Raw genomic sequence first — 20254 nt, forward strand, 5'->3', positions numbered from 1 at the left:
ACATTGTTTTTTGTGTGATCAGTATTTTGTGCTTTGCTGCGTTTTTTGGACATAGAGCATGTCACTTCTTTCAGCGTTTTTGCTGCATTTTTTCACCCATTGACTTGAATGGGTGTTGAAAAAAACGCAGGTATCATTATTTGCTGCGTTTTTGCTGCTGAAAATCCAAGGACATTAGCATGCACAAAGAGAAAAAAAAACTTACCAAATACACAACAAAAAACGCACCTAAACCTGCGTTTTTGACGCAGCTTCTTTTCTGCCAAGAAGATCAGGTTTTGCTGCAGGCAAAAAAAAGCAGCAAAAACGCCCTGTGTGAACTTACCCTAATACAGGCCAAAAGATGCAGGTTTGCATTATCTGTTCATAAAATTACCGTTGGTTATGAAATCATCCTCTAATGCTGCATTTTACTTTGCTTCCAGGACCAAGAGCTGTTCTTCTTCCATGAGCTAAGCCCGGGGAGCTGTTTCTTTTTACCTCGAGGGGCTTATATCTATAACACGCTGATTGACTTTATCAAGGTTAGAGCAAGATTGGAGTTGGCCTAACTTCTATTTTCTGTAACAAGAAGTATAAAATGTGTCATGTGGTTCTAGATGAAGAAGCACGTCAGTCTCCGCTATCACTTAGTATGGTGATTAAAGGATGTGCGCACATTTTGTATATCTGACATCTGATAAATGTGCAAAGATGTCACTGATGGCCGTACAAGGACCCAGACCCCACCTGGTGTAGTGATGCTCCTTCCTTTTGTATGTGGTACTGGCATCGGCAGTCTTAAGAGATATGAAAACCCCCCCCCCCAGGCAACCCCCACATGTACTCAGGCTGGGTAGTAGCTGTAAATCTTTCAGCGGAGGTGATGAAAACTTAATCTCCGAACACTAACAAACACTCAGAGACCACCCGAGCAACGAGTACACTCGCTCATCACTAATCGTTACCTCTGACTTCTGGTCAGTCAGGAGCTGCGGTCACAAAATGGTGATGCTGGACCGGAGGGATACCAGGAAGGGCTGAAGACTGCAAAGGGTAAGTATAAGACCTTAGATAAGTAGCACCATTCCAACTCTGAAATATAAGAAAACCACTGGAGTGGTGCTTTCACTGAAGTACTAGTGAATTGTTCACTTTGCTTCTTCATCTCTTAGCTTTCATGTCAGTAATAATTGTATGCCATGATCTTTTCTGAGGACATGCCTATTAATGGCATGAATGTACTGTGTTACAGGAGGAATACCAGTTGAGACATTTTACAGAAGTAGCAACACCTAACATCTACAATAGCAAGCTATGGGAAGCGTCTGGTCACTGGCAGCATTACAGTGAGAACATGTTCTCCTTTGAGGTTGAAAAAGAAATGTTTGCACTGAAACCTATGAACTGTCCTGGACATTGGTGAGTTTTTGATGTTCCTGTTCCTTTCATGTCAATACAGAATCAAAGTTTCCATTTGCCTGCTTAGATCACATAGTATTTAGCGGTTTGTGTGTAGCACGCGTGGAGCTCTACGTGTGAAGTGAACTGTGATATCGGTGGAGCGAGATACAGGAACATGGACACAACACATAGTTTGTGACCACTATGGACCCGATACATCAAGACTGCCGTTTTTCACTCCGATCTTGAGGAGGTGGGCTGGAATCGAACTCCCTTGATTGGTGAAGAAGAGTATGAGACAAGTGCCGTACACCTGTGTGCATCTCTCCCCTAAAGCTTACTCTAGTCCCAGGTGGAGTAAGATTTTAGGTGTAACAAACTCGCCATGAATTTGACAAACGGCGGTCTTCTCGCCCACTTTTTCGGACCTGGATAATGGCATGAGAACAGCAAATGTCGTATCGTTTTTAGCACAGCTTCAGTTGTGCCAAAACCGTGTGATTTTTTTTTTTTCCGAGCTTTTTACACCAGAATACTAGCGTAAAATCTTTGATGAATCGTGTTTATGAGGGGAATTTATAAATATTGCCGTTCTACACAGTAGTCAAGAGCAAATAGCCCGCTAGAGTAAGATGCCTCAGTTTTATGAATAGATGGAAGCCACATGTATCCCAGTAAACTCTGTTGGTAATTGTTCTTTACATTGTTTAGAAGTCTCGCCAACATTATACAGTGATGAAAGGATGCAGAATATAAATAATAGCAGAAGTCTCTGTTTATTAAAAGTTGCATTTGCTTGGGTTTCCTCTAAGTATTTGCAACAGAAATGTCTGCACCATTTCTGCATCATTTGGCAGGAAAAACCCTGCGTAAAACAGGTGTGTATTTGTCACATTTTTTTACCTACGTTTTTCTTGCAGATTTTTCCCTACTCATTAGTATGGGTAAAATCTTCAGCATAAACGCTGAAAGAACACACATGCTGCCGATTTACATCTGCTCCAAATCTGCAAGTGAAAAATAAGCAACATGTGCATGAGACTTCGGGATTCGCATTCACTTTGCTTTCAGGACAAATATGCTTAGAAAAAAAATACAACAAAAATGTCACAAAATTCCACATAAAACAATGACTTGGTTTTCTAATCATCTGGCAAGTTTGTGTTTATCCCATTTGAAGATGCGGCTTATTTTTATTTATTTGCTTTCATTTTTTAATCCCCCACCTGACAGCTTGATTTTTATGCAGCTCAATTTAATTTACTATAGAATGTATTTCAAAATGGAAAACAAATCCTTGTAGGTGGAATTGGGGGGGAGGAAACAGTTTTTCCATTGTTTTTTTGGTTGTACGCTACAAAACAGTTCATTTCTTAATTTAGTCATTTGAGTAGACTCACTGGAGCACTAAATGTGTACAAAGTAGGCAGATTTTGGAGCCTGAATCCCATGACATTGTCGTAGCTGTTTTCGTTTTGACCAATGTCAGCTGACAGATCACCAGTGAGACCAAATTGTGGAGTTACGCCCGTCATTTTACAAGCGCGCTTGGAGACAAAGGACACCTCACACATATCCTGCGAGCAAGTCACTTTTATCTGATGTAATGCAGCAAGAGGCAATATTTTATACCATTTACAATAAATGCATTTCAATGTAAGTCATGTAGCCCCCATCATCACCCAGGGTCATACTTTATTTACCATAACCCAGAACATGTTGTGACTGACTATTAAGAACATACATTGATAAGAAGTATGGTCTCCTTGAAAGGAGGCCATCAGACTACTGCGTCAACAGATTCTAGCAATTCTAACAATTAAAGGCAAAAGGCACTTAAAGGCAAACTATTAACCCTTCTATATCAATTTCCCCCTTTTGTAAATGGTATAACCTTTGCTACGGGGTCAGCTGATGTCCACAAAGGAGCTACTGTCTCATGGGTCTAGTACCCACAAGGGGACTACCTACCTGCTTCGCCCATCCACCCTCACTGTGGACACTCACCTCCCCCGTCAGCAGTGGCTACACGGGACCTATGATACACTACAGAAGGTTCAGCCTTAGATTTTTTTTCTACACCTACATTATTCCATAGCTTAGGTAATATATATATTAGCGCTTTTACGGCTACATAAAACAATAAGCAAAGCAACAAAATTTGCATACAAGTCTGTAAAATACCAAAAATAATCCATCCCGCTAGGCCGCTAAGCCAATTGGCTGGATTTAAAAAGGAGTCTCTATATTGTATTAGTCTCATTAAGAGCCTTAAGGAACCAAGAAAATCTGAGTCCAAGTCTCACTGTGCATGCAGTGGGGTGCTAATACCTTCCTTGGCTCCAGGGGTAAGGCTAAGTACAGCATAGTCCTTGCAGATACTGGGCTGTGTGCACAGATCCAACAGTCCAGCAGTTTTTGTCCTTCCGCGTCTTTTATAAGAAAAGCAAGATGTTGAATAAGTTTGTTTATCCAGTGTCTCTGTAAGGTGCAAGAATCCTACCACTGTCAGCAAGGTGATTAGGGCAACAGTCATTCTGCTGGTGAAAAGATCGTTTTGCAGTGACTGGCATGGATCCAGGTGGGCTTTCCCTCAAGTTTCCCTGAGGTGAATGTGGTCAGCTGGACTTTAGAATGAGCCGTCAAACCGTGGGTCTAGGCTCCTTCTCACGTGTCTGTGTATGACCACCCAATCACCTGGATTCAGCTGATGTACGTCTGCACTGGCATTAGGATCTGGAATGGATGAAAACACATGTTTATGCACCACATTAAGTCTTTTCTGCAAGGCCTGGACATGGGCTGTCATAGCACCGTGTTGCATTTGTAGCACCTGTGGGAAGTACAGACCAGCCTCTGGCAAACTACTAAACAGGACTTCAAAAGGACACAAGCCTGTCTTTCTATTTGGAGTGTGTCTGACTGACAAGAATGCAAGAGACAAGCACTCTACCCCGCTCTTTCCTGTGTCTGCCGTGGCCTTTGATTTTTCAGTTTGTGTCCCGTTTAGTCTCATCACTTTCCCACTACTTTGTGGTCTATATGGTGCATGATATGCTTGCTGTACTCCCAGGACCTGCATGACTTCCCTCATTATTTCTCCCGTGAAGTGTGTGCCCCTATCGCTCTCTATGGTTTTTAGGACACCATACCTGCAGATCAGTTCTTTCATCAGTTTGTCTGCAGTCGCTTTAGTATTTGCACATTTTACCAGATAGGCTTCCAGCCAACCAGAGAAGAGATCTACACATACTAGGACATTTTCCACACACTCCTACCTTGGGTAGCTGTATGTAGCAAGTCTGCAGTCTCTGAAATGGGTAGAGAGGCCTGGGTGTCGCTTTCTTAGGGATTTTTTTAACTGTTTTTCCTGGGTTGTGCTGTGCACAGATGAGGCATGACTGTACGAGCTTTGCGGCTGCGTAACTGAAACCAGGAGTGATCCAGAAGGCATCTTGTGTTGCTTGCGCCATGATTGGGAGCAGGGATCTTGGTATATACGATTTATCCTTATTCTCCCATACTCTTTCTGAGTTCAGCTCAGCTCCCATTCTCTCCCAGTGTTCCTTCTCTGTTTGGGCAGCTGGAGGGATTTCAGGACATCTAGGCTCAGTGTGGCTGGAATACTCTGACTCCCCGCCACCGTCCACTGCTCCCTAGCCTTGCTGCTACTTTAGCAGCCTCGTCTGCCCTTTTGTTGCCCTCTACCTCCACAGAGTCACCGTCCGTGTGTGCTTTTACCTTGCCAACCAGCTCTGCATTTTTAATGGGCTTACCGGCTGATGTAAGAAACGCTCTGCTTCTCCAGATAGGGCAATAATCATGGGATATTCCCCATGCACAATTTGAATCTGTGTAACCAGGGGCGGACACAGACAGCTTGGGGCCCCTGTGCAGGAAATGTGCCTGGGTCCCCCTCCTTTTAAGGCGACAAAGCTAAGGGACTGTGCTATACATAAGTGAGTACACTTTATACTAAGGGACTCTGTTATACATAATAATCGATAATAATGTCTTCCTCCACCTCCCCCTGTTCTTAAACCCATTATAAAATCCCCGCATCCAATTATTGCCCTCTCCCCCACCCCCATGATTTCTCTCTTCACAACCTACATTATTGCCTTCTCCCCCACCACCCCATATCATTGCCCATTCCACCACCTCCATCATTGCCTCCTCCCCACCACCCACATCATTGTCCTTTCCACTGCCACCATCATTTCCTCCTGCCCCACCACCCCTATCATTGCCCTCTCCATCAACCCAATCATTGCCCTCTCCTCCACCTACACACACACACACACACACACACAGCACCATTCATCTCTCTGCACACACACACACCTTACCTCTGCTCGCACGGTATCCTGAAGCCGCACCATCGCCGGCAGCTTCCTGTCTCACACAGCCACGGCGCTGAATGATGATGTCATTTAGCCGCTGCTGTGTGGCAGGAAGCAGGATGGATCCATTCCCTGCAGCTCCGCTCCACTGCCTTTTTCTCTTGCAGGCAGCGGAGCTGCAATCCCATGATGGCAATCTGGCCAGGGGCCCCCGAAGCCGGATAAACTGGCCAGTTTGCCCTCATTATTAGCCACCCTGCAGGCAGGGCCTGTTTTAGGCAAAGTGGGGCCCTAGGCAAAGTTTAAAATGGGGCCTCAAATCCTAACATATCGCACATCACACAGAAGCATTTCGGTTGTATTTACAAGCGCTGAGTTCAGGCCACTAAACGAGTGTGATTGACAATACTGAAGTCGTTCAATGCTTGTTTCCCGGCCTCTTTCCACCGTCTGAGAAAGAATGATGGGGACAGAACGGCGCAGCCTCGTAGTATACAGCACTGCCCGCGTAGTATACAGCGCAGCCTCATAGTATACAGCGCAGCCTCATAGTATACAGCGCAGCCTCATAGTATACAGCGCAGCCTCATAGTATACAGCGCAGCCTCAATATACAGCGCAGCCTCATGGTATACAGCACCCAGCCTCCTGGTATACAGCACCCAGCCTCATGGTATGCAGCACCCAGCCTCATGGTATACAACGCACACAGCCTCATGGTATACAGCGCACACAGCCTCATGGTATACAGCGCACCCAGCCTCATGGTATACAGCACCCAGCCTCATGGTATACAGTACCCAGCCTCATGGTATACAGCACCCAGCCTCATGGTATACAGTATCCAGCCTCATGGTATACAGCACCCAGTCTCATGGTATACAGCACCCAGCCTCATGGTATACAGCACCCAGCCTCATGGTATACAGCGCACACAGCCTCATGGTATACAGCGCACACAGCCTCATGGTATACAGCGCACACAGCCTCATGGTATACAGCGCACCCAGCCTCATGGTATACAGCACCCAGCCTCATGGTATACAGCACCCAGCCTCATGGTATACAGTACCCAGCCTCATGGTATAAAGCGCAGCTCCCCCACCCCCCCAGAATGGCCCCACAGTCCAGTACTCACTGTTATAGAGTAAAAAAAAACAAACCACATTCCTCACCTCACCTCGTGCCCGCGCTGCTTCCACTTCCTGCTCCTGTCGGCACACAGTGAGTGCGCGGCAGTGTCTGTCAGAGCAGGCAGAGCGGGGAATGATGGGAGAGGGAGCATCAGGTGACGTTCTCTCCTCCATCATTCATTGCTTTGAACTCTACCGGCAGACGCCGGTATAGTTCAACGCGGCGGGGGAGTCGGCGCTGGCGGCAGGCAAGCCCCCCTGCCTCACTGGGGCCCCATAGCAGCTGCGTGATGTGCCGCTAGCTGGGGGCCCCTGGGGGAGCGAGGACCTAGGCAGCTGCCTGCCCCTAACGCCGGCCCTGCCTGCAGGGGCCCCCTAGAGCCTCCGGGCCCCTGTGCAGCCGCACAGGTTGAACAGGCGGTATGTCCGCCCATGTGTGTAACTGTTAGCGACTTTACCTGCAGCAGCTCTACACGCCTCAGTGAGTGCCTTCAACTCTGCGTCCTGCACCGACATGTGAGGAGGGAGTGGTTCAGCTCGGATTACCTCATGTGAGGATACTACTGCATATCCAATGTAGAGTCGCCCATTCTGGTGGTATCTGGAGCCATCTACAAAAATAAAAAACCTCAAAATATGCATTAGGAACAGGTTTTTTCTTCCCACGAACATATGTAAAACCCACTGTCTCCTGACTCATCAGTTCCCATGCAGTCATGTTCGTGCGTCATGTCAACGTCATGTCATGTTCTCTTTCCCACCTGCCAATGCTGTCACCAATTCCCCCTTTTCTGAATCCACAGGCAAATGAGTGTCTGGATTCAGAACATTATGTCTTATGATGGTGACATATTCAGATAGAGTGGGTGCATCATTTGTGAAGCAGACCTTATCCAAGGCCTACAGTAGGTCACCAAACCTAGAAAAGTGCGTAGATGCTGGTGTGACCTGGGTAAAGGGAGATTTGTATTGCCTGTTTTCTGTCTTCAGTCAGGTGTCTTGTACCTTCAGCAATACAATGTCCTAAAAATGTCACCTTTTGTTTGCAATCACGTGAGACTCTGCAACCCTTTTCTGCCAAAAAACACAGCAAGGAAACTGTAGTTTCCTTGCAGGACATCTGGTCCGGGCAGCAGAGCAAGAGATCATCCACGTACTGTAATAGTACAATCTGTGGATGAGGTGGTTGCCACTGCTCAAGAATCCCTGCCATCGCTGTTGAATAGATGGTTGGGGAGTTCTTTCCCCCTTTGTGGGAGGACCGTCCAACAGTATTGTTTACCTTCGTGAGTGAAAGACAAAAGATACTGACAGTCAGAGTGCAGTGGTACAGAGAAGAATGCATTTGCCAAATCAATAACTGTGAAACCTTTTGATGTCGCTGGGATTTGTGACCGTACGGTGTGTGGGTTAGGGACAATTAAGGTCATACTCTCTGTAACCTCATTAATAGCCCTTAAGTCATGAACTATTCTGTAAGCACTAGGGGAACCCTTGGGTCCTTTTTTTCTTACTGGGATACAAAGGGGTGTTGCAGGGGGAATATCTCTGCACTAGAACCCCTGCCTTAACATACTCTTTAATATCCCTGCTCAGGGCCATTGATTTGCCTTAACCAAAGAGGAGTGATTCCGTCTCTTGATTTATCATGACAGGGGGAATGGGCAGCCGACCCATATCAGATTTTCCCCTTGCCCAAACGGTGTCTGGTACCTGACTCCTTTCCCTGTCCTCAGACATTCTGGTGTCAGGTGTTACTTTCGCTACTCTTGCCATATACACCATTTCTGCCATATTACACAAGTGTTTATGTAAATCACACATTAATGTCCAAATATTTATACCCGTATTTGATTGGGTAGAGTACCCCTTAAAAAAAAAAAAAAAAAAAATTTGATTCACAAAATATGTTACCAAAAGAAAATTATATATATGAATATATATATATATATATATATATATATATATATATATATATATATATATATATATATTTACGAAAGATACTGAGTCATAAAACGGGGGAGCACAATGCCATAGGCCACAGCAAAGCACAAGCTTATTCTAAGAAAGTAACAGCCCTATATAAATCCATAACTAACAGTTCCAAATACAAAAAGAAGGGATTTGAAAAATACCAAATATCAATGCCAGTTGCCTGCGATAAGGTATAAGAAGTGGAAAAGACAAATAAACCGTGACTATGGTTTGAGCCAATATAATGAATGGCTAAAAAAAACTATCATATGAAGACAACCTAGAAATACACAGTAACTATACCATCTTGTGTAAGGAAACTGCTAAACTGGTAAGTTAATGGAATTAAGTGTAACTATAATAGGGCATGATTTACCTGTGGTATAATGTGCACGTGGAAGACCCTGGCGTCCCTCTGCCACAAGTGTTTATATGAAAGGGGACTTGTGACTGTAATACCCTCAGGAGAGTACTGTATGGTGGCCTAGACAGCACTCAACTCTGCTCCCAGCAAATTCATAGGGGTATTGTCACTAACAATAAGTTTGTAAGCACCTCTTGGCTGTCTCGTGACTCTAGTCTTTTCTTGTTTAGTCATAGGGGCTTCAGTCGCTTGTCCCTCTACCCTCACGTATTCCACAGTCTCGTCAGTAATCATGTCTGGCAGTATCAAGTCTTTGTGTACTAGTCCCGACTGCCCCAGTGTCGGTCAAGAATTCTGTCTCTTTCCCTTCCAGCATTGGTATGGTGGTCATCAAGGCAGGACCAGGTCTGGAGGGGACAAGAACAGGGCACACATTTGTCACTGGGTTGTCAGTTTCCTAGTCTGAAGGTGAAGGAGGTGGAAGATTGGTCTGAGTGTCCATTTTCTCCACAATTCCAGCACTTCACTGTTTCTAAGTTCTTAGGTCCCTTACTATGTCTCTACTGTTTTCCTTGTGCTCCAGCATACATGACACGTCGTCTTATTGTCCTAGTTTCTTCAACTCCTGAGCAACCTTCAGGAGGTCTTTGGATCTACATTTCTCCATTTAGGTCTGGCTGTCTGTACTGCGTCTCGTAAGCCTTTTGTCATACCGTCAATTAATGTATTTACAAATATTTTAACATCGAGTGGGTTACTGGACTGTACCCCATGTCTGCCCATTTCAGCTGTAACCGTCCAGAGTACATCTCTACACTCTCTCCTTTTGTCACTTCTGTAAAAGTCTTAATTTGTGTCCTAGTACGTCACCTGCTTTTGTGCTCACCAACTCTCTAGGTCTGCTCAGGTGCACTTATACGTCCATCATATTGTCTTTGTCTGTTACATGGGAAAGGTTTGTTCTCAGGGTCAGCCAATTATTTTAGCGTAGCTAGCTAGTCAGAGGGCTTCCAGGGATAATACTCCTGTATCTGTCTTACACTACCTGATGTGGTTGGTTCTCTGGTGGTGGGGGTGACTAGATGACCGGTTGGGGGTGACATGACATGCTGGTCTACTGCTCCTTCACCAAAGGATTACTGTCAGCTTACTCCCAAAAGTTAATGTCCCCACTACCCACTAACCACAATCCTGTGTCAGCTTCTTATGTCACTACATGTGATCTTGTCTGGACAGGATTCAGTGTAATTCACTTAGGTTGGGTTGCAGCACAGATCATACAAGTATTTCTCCAGTCTGGGTTTGTCTGACCGCAATGTTTACAAGTCCATCTGTCTTGTCTTGGTCTCTGGTTATACAAAGGTATAACGGTAACAGTAATGTGTCAGTCATAGTCGGACTTTTAAGCATGAAAACATTCATAATACACCTTACTTCCGTCCTGCTGCACTCTCTCAGATGCCATTTATTCACATGCTATTTTCCTCCTTTGTCTGTGCCTTTTTGAACATCCAAACATCCATCCACTCACTGGCATTTTTGCCTGTTTCAATATTGGTCTCACATCTTTCACTGCTTCCTTTTTCCAATCTGTACAGCGGTTTTTGGATCCCATTGGGGGCCCTGACTGCACACAGAATAAGTTGCCCATGGCTTCAACTTATCCGCTGAGACAACTCACCTCTAAAAATGCCCTTTTTAGTGTGCCTTGCCTTAAACCAGGGTTGCAACACGTGACCAGTCAGAGCGAGTGTCAAGGTTTAGCGGGCAGGTTACACCACCTACCACCCGGTAGACCTAAAGGATTCTAGCGGGCAGGTTAAACCACCTACCACCCGGTAGATCAGCTGGCTAGCGCAGCTCCATGGAACGGCAAGGTTACACCACCTATTTGCCGTAGGCTGACTGTAGCAGGTTACACCACCTACTACATCAGCCGTGCAGTTGGCTACCTCCTCTGTTGATCCTCAGTTTGCTATATATACATATCAATATCATATCAACTTGAAGCAGGTGAATCTTTTACCAATCTTTCAATCACTTACAAGTTTCCTCTAAAATAGGCACAATTCTTTCACTTTCAAATTCCAACTTGAACTTACGATATTTCTTTCTACTTCAATACATACAGTACTATTGCTTTAAACACAAATCTCTCAGCGCGTACTGAACCGAGGACAGAATATGCACAGCTCCATATTCTTCAGCGCAGCTGCATGGCCCCCCTTCCTCTGGCCCACAGCACAGAGAGGAGAAATAACAAACAATTCGCGCAGCGATTTGCTTCCCTCCTCCCATCAGGTATAAACACAGATAAGAGCTTGTCTTAGGGCACCGTCACACAGAAACAGAATGCAGCAGTTTTCAGACTTAATCTCTACAAACCATTCATCCTCTCGGAATTAAAAACAGTTTCTCTATACAGGCAGATCACTGCACAACTTGAATAAGCTGATTCTGACCGCGTCCGGCCAAAACACATATAGAAACCTATCCAATGTCAAACCATATATAACACGGGTTTCACTGAATCTCAGATGTAAATTAAATGTACATTAAAAATATCCACAACTCATTTATCCTGGACAATTAACAACAGTTAGATAAGTAATGATACTCATACATACATGCTCATTCAGGGATTGTTGTTTCTTTTCCTTTCACTTTTCAGTTGATTTTTACAAGAAGAAAATCCCTTATCTCAATCACTCCACCTAATTCAGCTCAAACTGCGTTGAATAATGTCTTCTGTCACATACAGAGGACCACACCTAACGGAACCCCTCATCAATCAGGGATTTATGTTTATTCCTTATACTCATTTACTCACCTGTCATCTCATTCAGAGTTCTCATAGACATACATACATACAAGGTTCACACAGCCTGCCTATTTTGCACTTTGGAATTAACACAACTCTATATAACAAAAACTGCAGCAGTGTCCACTGACACTCTGAAAGCACTTTAAGGCCAAACAACAAAAACCACGGCCATAATACAAAATACAGCTTCATATAATGTACTGCCAATCCAAAATGACCAAAATAACAACACTGCACAGAGTCTATCCCAGCTCTGTACTTCACACATACACTAAACAAATACACAACCAATTAGGATACTGACAAATGATACAGATAACAATTATCATCTTATAACTCTATTATTCAACTCTCATACGGACATAAACAGAAAACAAACACAAAACTCACTGGTGATGTGGATTCTTTGAACCATGTTCGCAGCCTTTTACCCAGAGGTATGGAGAGATCCAGATGAGAGATTGCAAGTGCAAAACAGGTTGTAAGAATAAATTTCTCACCTTGCTGCAGCTGGTGTTTTGCATGTCCAATTTCTCAGAAAGCTCCCCCATACGGATTCCGAATAGGCTGGCTACACGGCCCCGGTCGGGCGCCAAAACTGTCGTAGCTGTTTTCGTTCTGACCAATGTCAGCTGACAGATCACCAGTGAGACCAAATTGTGGAGTTACGCCCGTCATTTTACAAGCACGCTTGGAGACAAAGGACACCTCAAACATATCCTGCGAGCAAGTCACTTTTATCTGATGTAATGCAGCAAGAGGCAATATTTTATACCATTTACAATAAATGCATTTCAATGTAAGTCATGTAGCCCCCATCATCACCCAGGGTCATACTTTATTTACCATAACCCAGAACATGTTGTGACTGACTATTAAGAACATACATTGATAAGAAGTATGGTCTCCTTGAAAGGAGGCCATCAGACTACTGCATCAACAGATTCTAGCAATTCTAACAATTAAAGGCAAAAGGCACTTAAAGGCAAACTATTAACCCTTCTATATCAACATCCTATTGGCACACAGCAATCACATTATAGTAGTCAGTGGGGTAATAAAGTGGAGCCCTCATTTACTACCTTTCGATGCCACACTCAATAGCATATGCGGCACCTAAAGTACATCTTCTGGACACTGATGTATCCCCCCTCTCTGCCCAAAAGTCAGCGCTGGGTACCATCTGCTAGCACACAGGTGCTGCCGTCTGCACAGCACACACAACTCTTGCACTAGTGCCATACTGCTCTACAGTCACACAGTGACAAACAACACTTCTACACATACATTGACACTGGTCTGTGCTCCGTACACTATATCCTCCCCTCTAACCAGTACTAAGAGTAGAAATTCACTATTTATATCATGTGACCTTGTTACAATAGCAATTCCTAACGGCATACTGGAGTACTGGGTGCTATAGGTTTAGCCCGTAAGTCCCAGATCAAAGGAAAATATCATCTGATTACAATAGCATGCAATGCATGCTAGTCCTTGACCACTCCCACTTGGTGAGACACGGAACCACAGACTGTGCGTATGTCCACTTGGGCCGTGGGATAGTTCTTTGCATCTCAATAGATACATCTTACCCCCACCACCTTCCCAGGGACTAGCACAAGCGGAGCTGTTGCCCTTGCCAGGGTCACCAAACTACTTGAGTCGTGAACTTCCATCACTAGGACACTGTTCAGTCAGCTGTTATATGTGAGGCCACCCGCCTGGATAAGGAACAGCACTACAGGTGGGGTAAGCTAAGGAGGAGCGTTGGCTAATGCTGCAGTCCATTGATTCTGGGACATGGTCAATTCCACCATCTCTCTGTACCAAGATGGTATAGGAACATCACTCCTGGCGTTGCAAACCCCGAATCTTCTCCGCACAAATCCATTACAGAGACTGCTCTCAGCGCTCCTTCGAGCTGCACCAGCAACTCTGTGACACTACAGCAATATCTCCTTCAGATAGGACAGCCCCACCATACTTAGAGGGTAAGAAACACAGGCTCCAGAGCAGAAAACCTTTCCTAAATCATTTATTCCCCTCTGATAACATAATGGGGGTGCTAAATTTAGCTCAGAACACTCTCAAATAACTATAAAACACAAGAGAACCAAGAGAGTACAAAAAGTCCTGAATAAAAACCAATTAATTTATTTAACAAATACAGGCAAATAACATAAGATAGTCAACAAAGACAATCCAATATCGACAGGGTGGAAAAGCTGACTTCACAGGTATAATACCCAGGGACAGCGTAAGTATGTGGATGGGAGGACACGAAAATAGCGAACCTGCAAGATATAGCACAGGGCCCTATGGTGGAGAGCGATGATCCCGGATGTGTGCTATGAACACATCCGGCATCATCGCGTCCCAGAAAGGGGGCGGGGCTTAGCGCAGAGCGGCATAGCCGCTCCGACGATACCGCCGGCCATCCTGAACGTGGACATGCAGCCTTAGGCTGCGTGTCCACGATCAGGATGGCCAGCGGTATCGTCGGAGCGACTTTGCCGCTCTGCGCTAAGCCCCGCCCCCTTCTGGGACGCGATGATGCCGGATGTGTTCACAGCACACATCCGGCATCATCGCACCCATCGCATAGGGCCCTGTGCTATATCTTGTGGCGACGCAGCGTCGCCGCAAGATATACGGACATGCTGCGATCTGAAAAGACGCGCAGCATGTCCGGAGTCGCAGGGCCGCCGCGTGCGTGTTACCACGCATAGTGGAGACGGGATTTCATTAAATCCCCTCCACTATGCTGTAACATCTGGACGCTGCGTGTCTGACGCTGCGGCTCTATGCAGCGTCAGACACGCAGCGTTTCCTGCACGTGGAAACATACCCCAATACTGCCGGCACTCACAATGTATGGCGAGGACCCAGCTCCTCAGCCCACAATATACAACCCTAGCACACATCAAGTAACAGAAATAGACACATAAGCTGGAAACCTGTATCTAGATGATCCGTTTTTGTTTCATTTTGCCTGTGGTTCATCTTTGATGTTTCTTCTTGCAGCCTCATGTTTGGGCATCGTCCTCGCTCATGGAGAGAATTGCCTTTGCGCTTTGCAGACTTCGGTGTCCTACATCGTAACGAGTTATCTGGGGCATTAAGTGGACTGACCAGAGTTAGGCGCTTTCAGCAAGATGATGCACATATTTTTTGCACAATGGAACAGGTAAAAGTGAAATGAGACCATAATGCACATATTAAAAGTGCGTATCATATCAAGAAAATATAAATCTCTGCTCCGCTCAGTCAGGTCTTGAATGAAGTAACAGTCATACTAGTATTAAAACCTGAATTGCTGGTCTTCCTAGATTGAAGAAGAGATGAAGGGATGCCTACAGTTCCTGCAGTCTGTATATGAGGTGTTTGGATTTACTTTCCAACTCCACCTTTCAACCAGACCTGACAACTACCTCGGAGAAATTGAGATGTGGAATCAAGCCGAAAAGGTATTTCTAATGGTCATGGTCACTGCCAATATTCACATTTACTGTCCATGTGAAATACTTAACATATATATTTTTTCCCCATGTCCAGCAACTGGAGAACAGTCTCAATAATTTTGGACAACCCTGGAAATTGAACCCAGGAGATGGTGCCTTCTATGGCCCAAAGGCAAGTATCATGTCGGCCATTTCTGCTGTAGAGTTTCTTACCAGTGTAATATATTTATTCCTTAGTTTGTGGCAATCAATTAAATTACATGGACAATTTTAACCCCTTAGTGACGGAGAAAAATTTTTGAAATCTGACCAGTGTCACTTTATGTGGTAATAACTCTGCAACGCTTCAACAAATCCCAGTGATTTTGAGATTGTTTTTTCGTGACACATTATACTTTATGATAATGGTAAATTTAGGTCAATATGTTTTGTGTTTATTTATAAAAAATGTAAAAAATTTGCAATTTTCAAAGTTTGAATGATTATCCCTTTAATCCAGATGGTCATGCCACAGCAAACCATTAATAAATAACATTTCCCTCATGTCGGCTTTACATCAGCACCATTTGTAAAATGTTCTTTTATTTTGTTAGCATTTTAGGAGGTTTAAAAATGTAGCAGCAATTTTTAATTTTTTCAAGGAAATTTACAACATTTATTTTTTTAGGGAACTATCCATGTTTGAATTGACTTTAGGGGTCTCATATATTGGGAAACCCCTAAACGTGATACCACTTTAAAAACAGCACCCCCTGACATATTGAAAACTGCTGTCAGGTAGTTTATTAACCCTTCAGGTGCTTTACAGGAATTAATGCAAAGTGGTATGACAGAAATGAAAATGTGTATTTTTACCACCTAAATGTCACTAACTTCTGAACAGGTTACAACAGCCGACAGACTCTAAGGCCGCTATTTGGTCGTGAATTGCCATCGCAAACATCAGGACCACACAATCCTGATCTGAGGGCACAAATTGGGATAAAGAGGAAGCCCCCACACTCTGTTAACCATTTATAATGATGTAGTCACTATTGACAGCAGCATCTAAGGGGTTAAACAGATATGTACGGTGCCAACACTGATCGTGGCTGATACAGCAAGTTGTCAGCTATAGTGTACAGCTGACAGCTGCTGGATTGTCACCTGTATGGGGATGCTATTCTCTTATATCTCAGATCAGTTAAAAGACGTATTGGCTGTCATTAAGGGGTTAATCCTAAGTTGAATATTTTATTGCAGATTGATATTAAGATCAGAGATGCCATTGGAAGATACCACCAATGTGCAACAATACAGCTCGATTTCCAACTCCCAGCTCGGTTTAATTTAACATATGTAAGGTAAGGGTTTTTTTGTATACTGTCCACATTTGTGCCATGAACCTACATGTTCACCTCTGTCCTTTATCTCCACTAAGCGCTGTCATAGGATTAAAACTGAAAATGACGGCTTTAGGCTTTTTACACATACCGGGTTTTTTGCGGCCCGTTATTGCGGGCCATATCGCTGCAATTTTCATTGTCTTCCACAATAACGGACCGCAAAAAACTTGCGGATCACCGTTTTTCAGAGTTTACAATACTATGGAAATAGTACTGGAAAAAAAACGGCGTCCGCAAAACCGGAAGTTACGGTGCACCGCAAAAACAAGCTTCCGTTGTTTTTGCGGCCCCATTGATTTTCAATGGGGGCCGTGTCCGTAAGCCGTGAAAAAGATTGAGCAGGCTCGATCTTTATTCACGGCCGTAAATACGGCCCCACAGCGCACCGTGAAATTATTGCGGCCCCATAGAAATCTATTGGGGCCGCAAAACAACGGTATGTGAAAAGAAGCCTTAGCACTCTGCCTGAACATGATCTCAGAATCTGTGAACAGCGCCTTAGAAATTCACTGGGTAGATCTGAATTTCTGTGTTTTGATTGTGTTCTTTTTCTGCTGCAGCAAAGATGGAGATGACAAGAACAGACCCGTCATCATTCATCGCGCCATCTTAGGATCCGTGGAACGGATGATAGCAATTCTTTGTGAAAATTATGGAGGAAAATGGTATGAAAGCTTTACATTTTTCTGCGAACACAATTGAACACCTGATAAGTTAGTGTAGTACAAATTGAATTTTACTACTTTTGTATATTCTCTTTCGGGATACAGATACTGTTAAATTCTTGAAATTAATATGGTTTTCCTAAATGTTGCCCTAACGGTGCTTTCAGAAATTGACACTTTCAATTTTTGATCCGAGTCATGGAACAAGGTCACTAATGCGATATTTTTTAGATTTTACCATGACATAAAGAAACCTTGACAATCTCTGATGAAAATCTGGTCAAAATCTCTGATAAAACTCAGACTAAAGGTACCATCACATTTAGCGACGCTGCAGCAATCTAGACAACGATGCCGATCACTGCAGTGACGCTGTGTGGTCGCTGGAGAGCTGTCACACAGACAGCTCTCCAGCGACCAACGATGCCGAAGTCCCCGGGTAACCAGGGTAAACATTGGGTTACTAAATGCAGGGCCGCGCTTAGTAACCCGATGTTTACCCTGGTTACCAGTGTAAATGTAAAAAAAACAAAACACTACATACTTACATTCCGGTGTCTGTCGCATCCCCCGACGTTCTGCTTCCCTGCACTGTGTAAGCGCCGGCCGTAAAGCACAGCGGTGAAGTTACCGCTGTGCTCTGCTTTACGGCCGGCCAGCGCTGACACAGTGCAGGGAAGCAGAACGCCGGGGGATGCATATTAATTTTTTATACTGCAAAAGAAATTCAATAAATCTGCTTGTATTTAATTGTTTTGGTGTTTTTTTTTTTGGTTTTTTTTTTTTAATGGCTTTGATTGATTCAGAAATTGTCATACTTTCCTTACTGATCCCCATGCACTTGAGCTCTGCTTCTTTCTGGTCTGCCTTTTGTCTCTGTATTCTCCTTCTCCAGTAATGGATTCTGGACACTAGCATGTGATCACTTCAACCAATCACTGGCTATTCTGGGACACCACGGTGGCAAGTGACTGGCCGCACCAATTATACCGTACGTTGCGTTGTCATTGCTGAAATACAGAGCCCGGCAGGTGATTGTGAAGTGTATGGGGATTCGTACGTAGAGTATGACTTGTATAGTTGACTTACAACCATCCAAGTGGTTTCCAATAAAAAATCTTGACAATTCTTGTAAATGTACGAAATAAAGTAACGATTTGTCTTTTTTTTTGGACTAGGCCATTTTGGCTTTCACCACGACAAGTCATGGTAGTCCCTGTTGGACCAAGCTGTGAAGACTATGCCCAGCAGGTATGTATGTATTTATATGAACAAGCTATGAATATAAATCTTGTGAAATCAGATGTATATCTAGCAGGCACTAAAGCAGTCCTATACACAAAAACAATAACTATTGTACACACTTACCTAGAGTTGTGCTTGCCTGGTTGGCTACTGGGTCTCTTTGTTTTACCAATCCGTACAGATCAGATCCCCATCGATCTAATATCTATTAGGTGGACAGTTGATAAATGATCTTAGCTGAAACTGCAGACATATAGTGACTTGGCGCTAAACATGGCGTCTCCGAGTAATCACTTCTATAATTTTGTCCTGGATGCTGATTGCAGTTTTAGGCCATGTTCACACGTTGCAGATTTCCCTGCGGATTTTTCTGCACTAAAAACCGCAGCTCTTGGCAGAAAACGCAGGTGCGGTTTTTGGTGCGTCTTTGGTGCTTTTTTGATGCGGTTTTTAGTGCGGTTTTTTATGCAGTTTTCTCTGCAGATTGTCTGTGTGTTTGCTAGGAAGTTTTTTTGCTAGGAAGTAAGGGTTAAAATGGCTGAAAATACCCTACCCCTAACCCTAACCCTAAACCTAGTTCTAACTGTAGTGGGGGAAAAAAAATAAAATTATTTTATTATTGTTACTACCTATGGGGGTGATAAAGGGGGGGGGTCATTTACTTTTTTTTTTTTTATTTTGATCACTGTGAGGTTATCACAGTGATGAAAATATGCCTGGAACGAATCTGCCGGCTGGCAGATTCGGCGGGCGCAGTGCGCATGTGCCCGCCATTTTGGAAGATGGCGGCGCCCAGGGAGAAGACGGACGGACGGACACCGGGAGGCCCGGTAAGTATAAGGGGGGGAGATGAGGGCACGGGGGGGGCGTCGGAGCACGGGGGGGTGGCATCGGAGCATGGGGGGGTGGGATTGGAGCACGGGGGGACAGCCACACTCCGCCCACGCACTTCCTGCTGCAGCGGTTTCTGCACCACAAACCGCAGAAAACCCGCAGATATTTTTTACTGCGGGTTTGACCTCACAATGGAGGTCTATGGGTGCAGAACCGCTGCGGTTCCGCACAAAGAAGTGACATGGTCCTTCTTTTTTCCCGCAGCAATTCAGCGCGGTTTTTTTCGGGATTTTCCGCAATGTGGGCACAGCGGTTCTTGTTTTCCATAGGGTAACATTGTACTGTACCCTGCATGGAAAACAGCTGCAGACCCGCAGCGGCAAAATGGCGGCGGTTCCGCAGTTAAAAACGCATAGTGTGAACATGGCCTTACAGTTACAGAAAAATAACTTAATAACTTAAAATTGGAAATTATTTGCAGATAATTTGGCTGATAATTGGTGTATGTAGCAATAATGATTGTATTTATGCTGATCCTTTCAAACAATAGATATCTGTCTCTCAAGTCAGTAAATGTACAAAAATAATTATGGACGTTTCACAATGGCTAGGAATCACATGTGATGTGTCATAAATTACC

The 20254-nt window shown here is 44.3% G+C and overlaps 2 protein-coding genes across 8 annotated transcripts in view; both read left to right on the forward strand.

The window, feature by feature from the left end:
• The window catches only part of LOC138676501 (threonine--tRNA ligase 1, cytoplasmic-like), a 116081-nt gene that overhangs the window by 87304 nt on the left and 8523 nt on the right, over window positions 1–20254 (forward strand). For all 6 annotated transcript variants that reach the window (XM_069765863.1, XM_069765865.1, XM_069765864.1 and 3 more), the window contains 8 exons: window positions 426–524; window positions 1235–1401; window positions 15049–15211; window positions 15354–15491; window positions 15580–15657; window positions 16728–16828; window positions 17431–17535; window positions 18714–18786. In XM_069765863.1, the coding sequence (XP_069621964.1) occupies window positions 426–524; window positions 1235–1401; window positions 15049–15211; window positions 15354–15491; window positions 15580–15657; window positions 16728–16828; window positions 17431–17535; window positions 18714–18786 (924 nt within the window). The remainder of the gene's footprint in view (window positions 1–425; window positions 525–1234; window positions 1402–15048; window positions 15212–15353; window positions 15492–15579; window positions 15658–16727; window positions 16829–17430; window positions 17536–18713; window positions 18787–20254) is intronic.
• The window catches only part of MAPDA (N6-Methyl-AMP deaminase), a 270844-nt gene that overhangs the window by 63067 nt on the left and 187523 nt on the right, over window positions 1–20254 (forward strand). The window lies entirely within an intron of this gene.

This window comes from Ranitomeya imitator, chromosome 4 (genome assembly GCF_032444005.1).
Source record: "Ranitomeya imitator isolate aRanImi1 chromosome 4, aRanImi1.pri, whole genome shotgun sequence".
Lineage (NCBI taxonomy): Eukaryota > Metazoa > Chordata > Amphibia > Anura > Dendrobatidae > Ranitomeya > Ranitomeya imitator.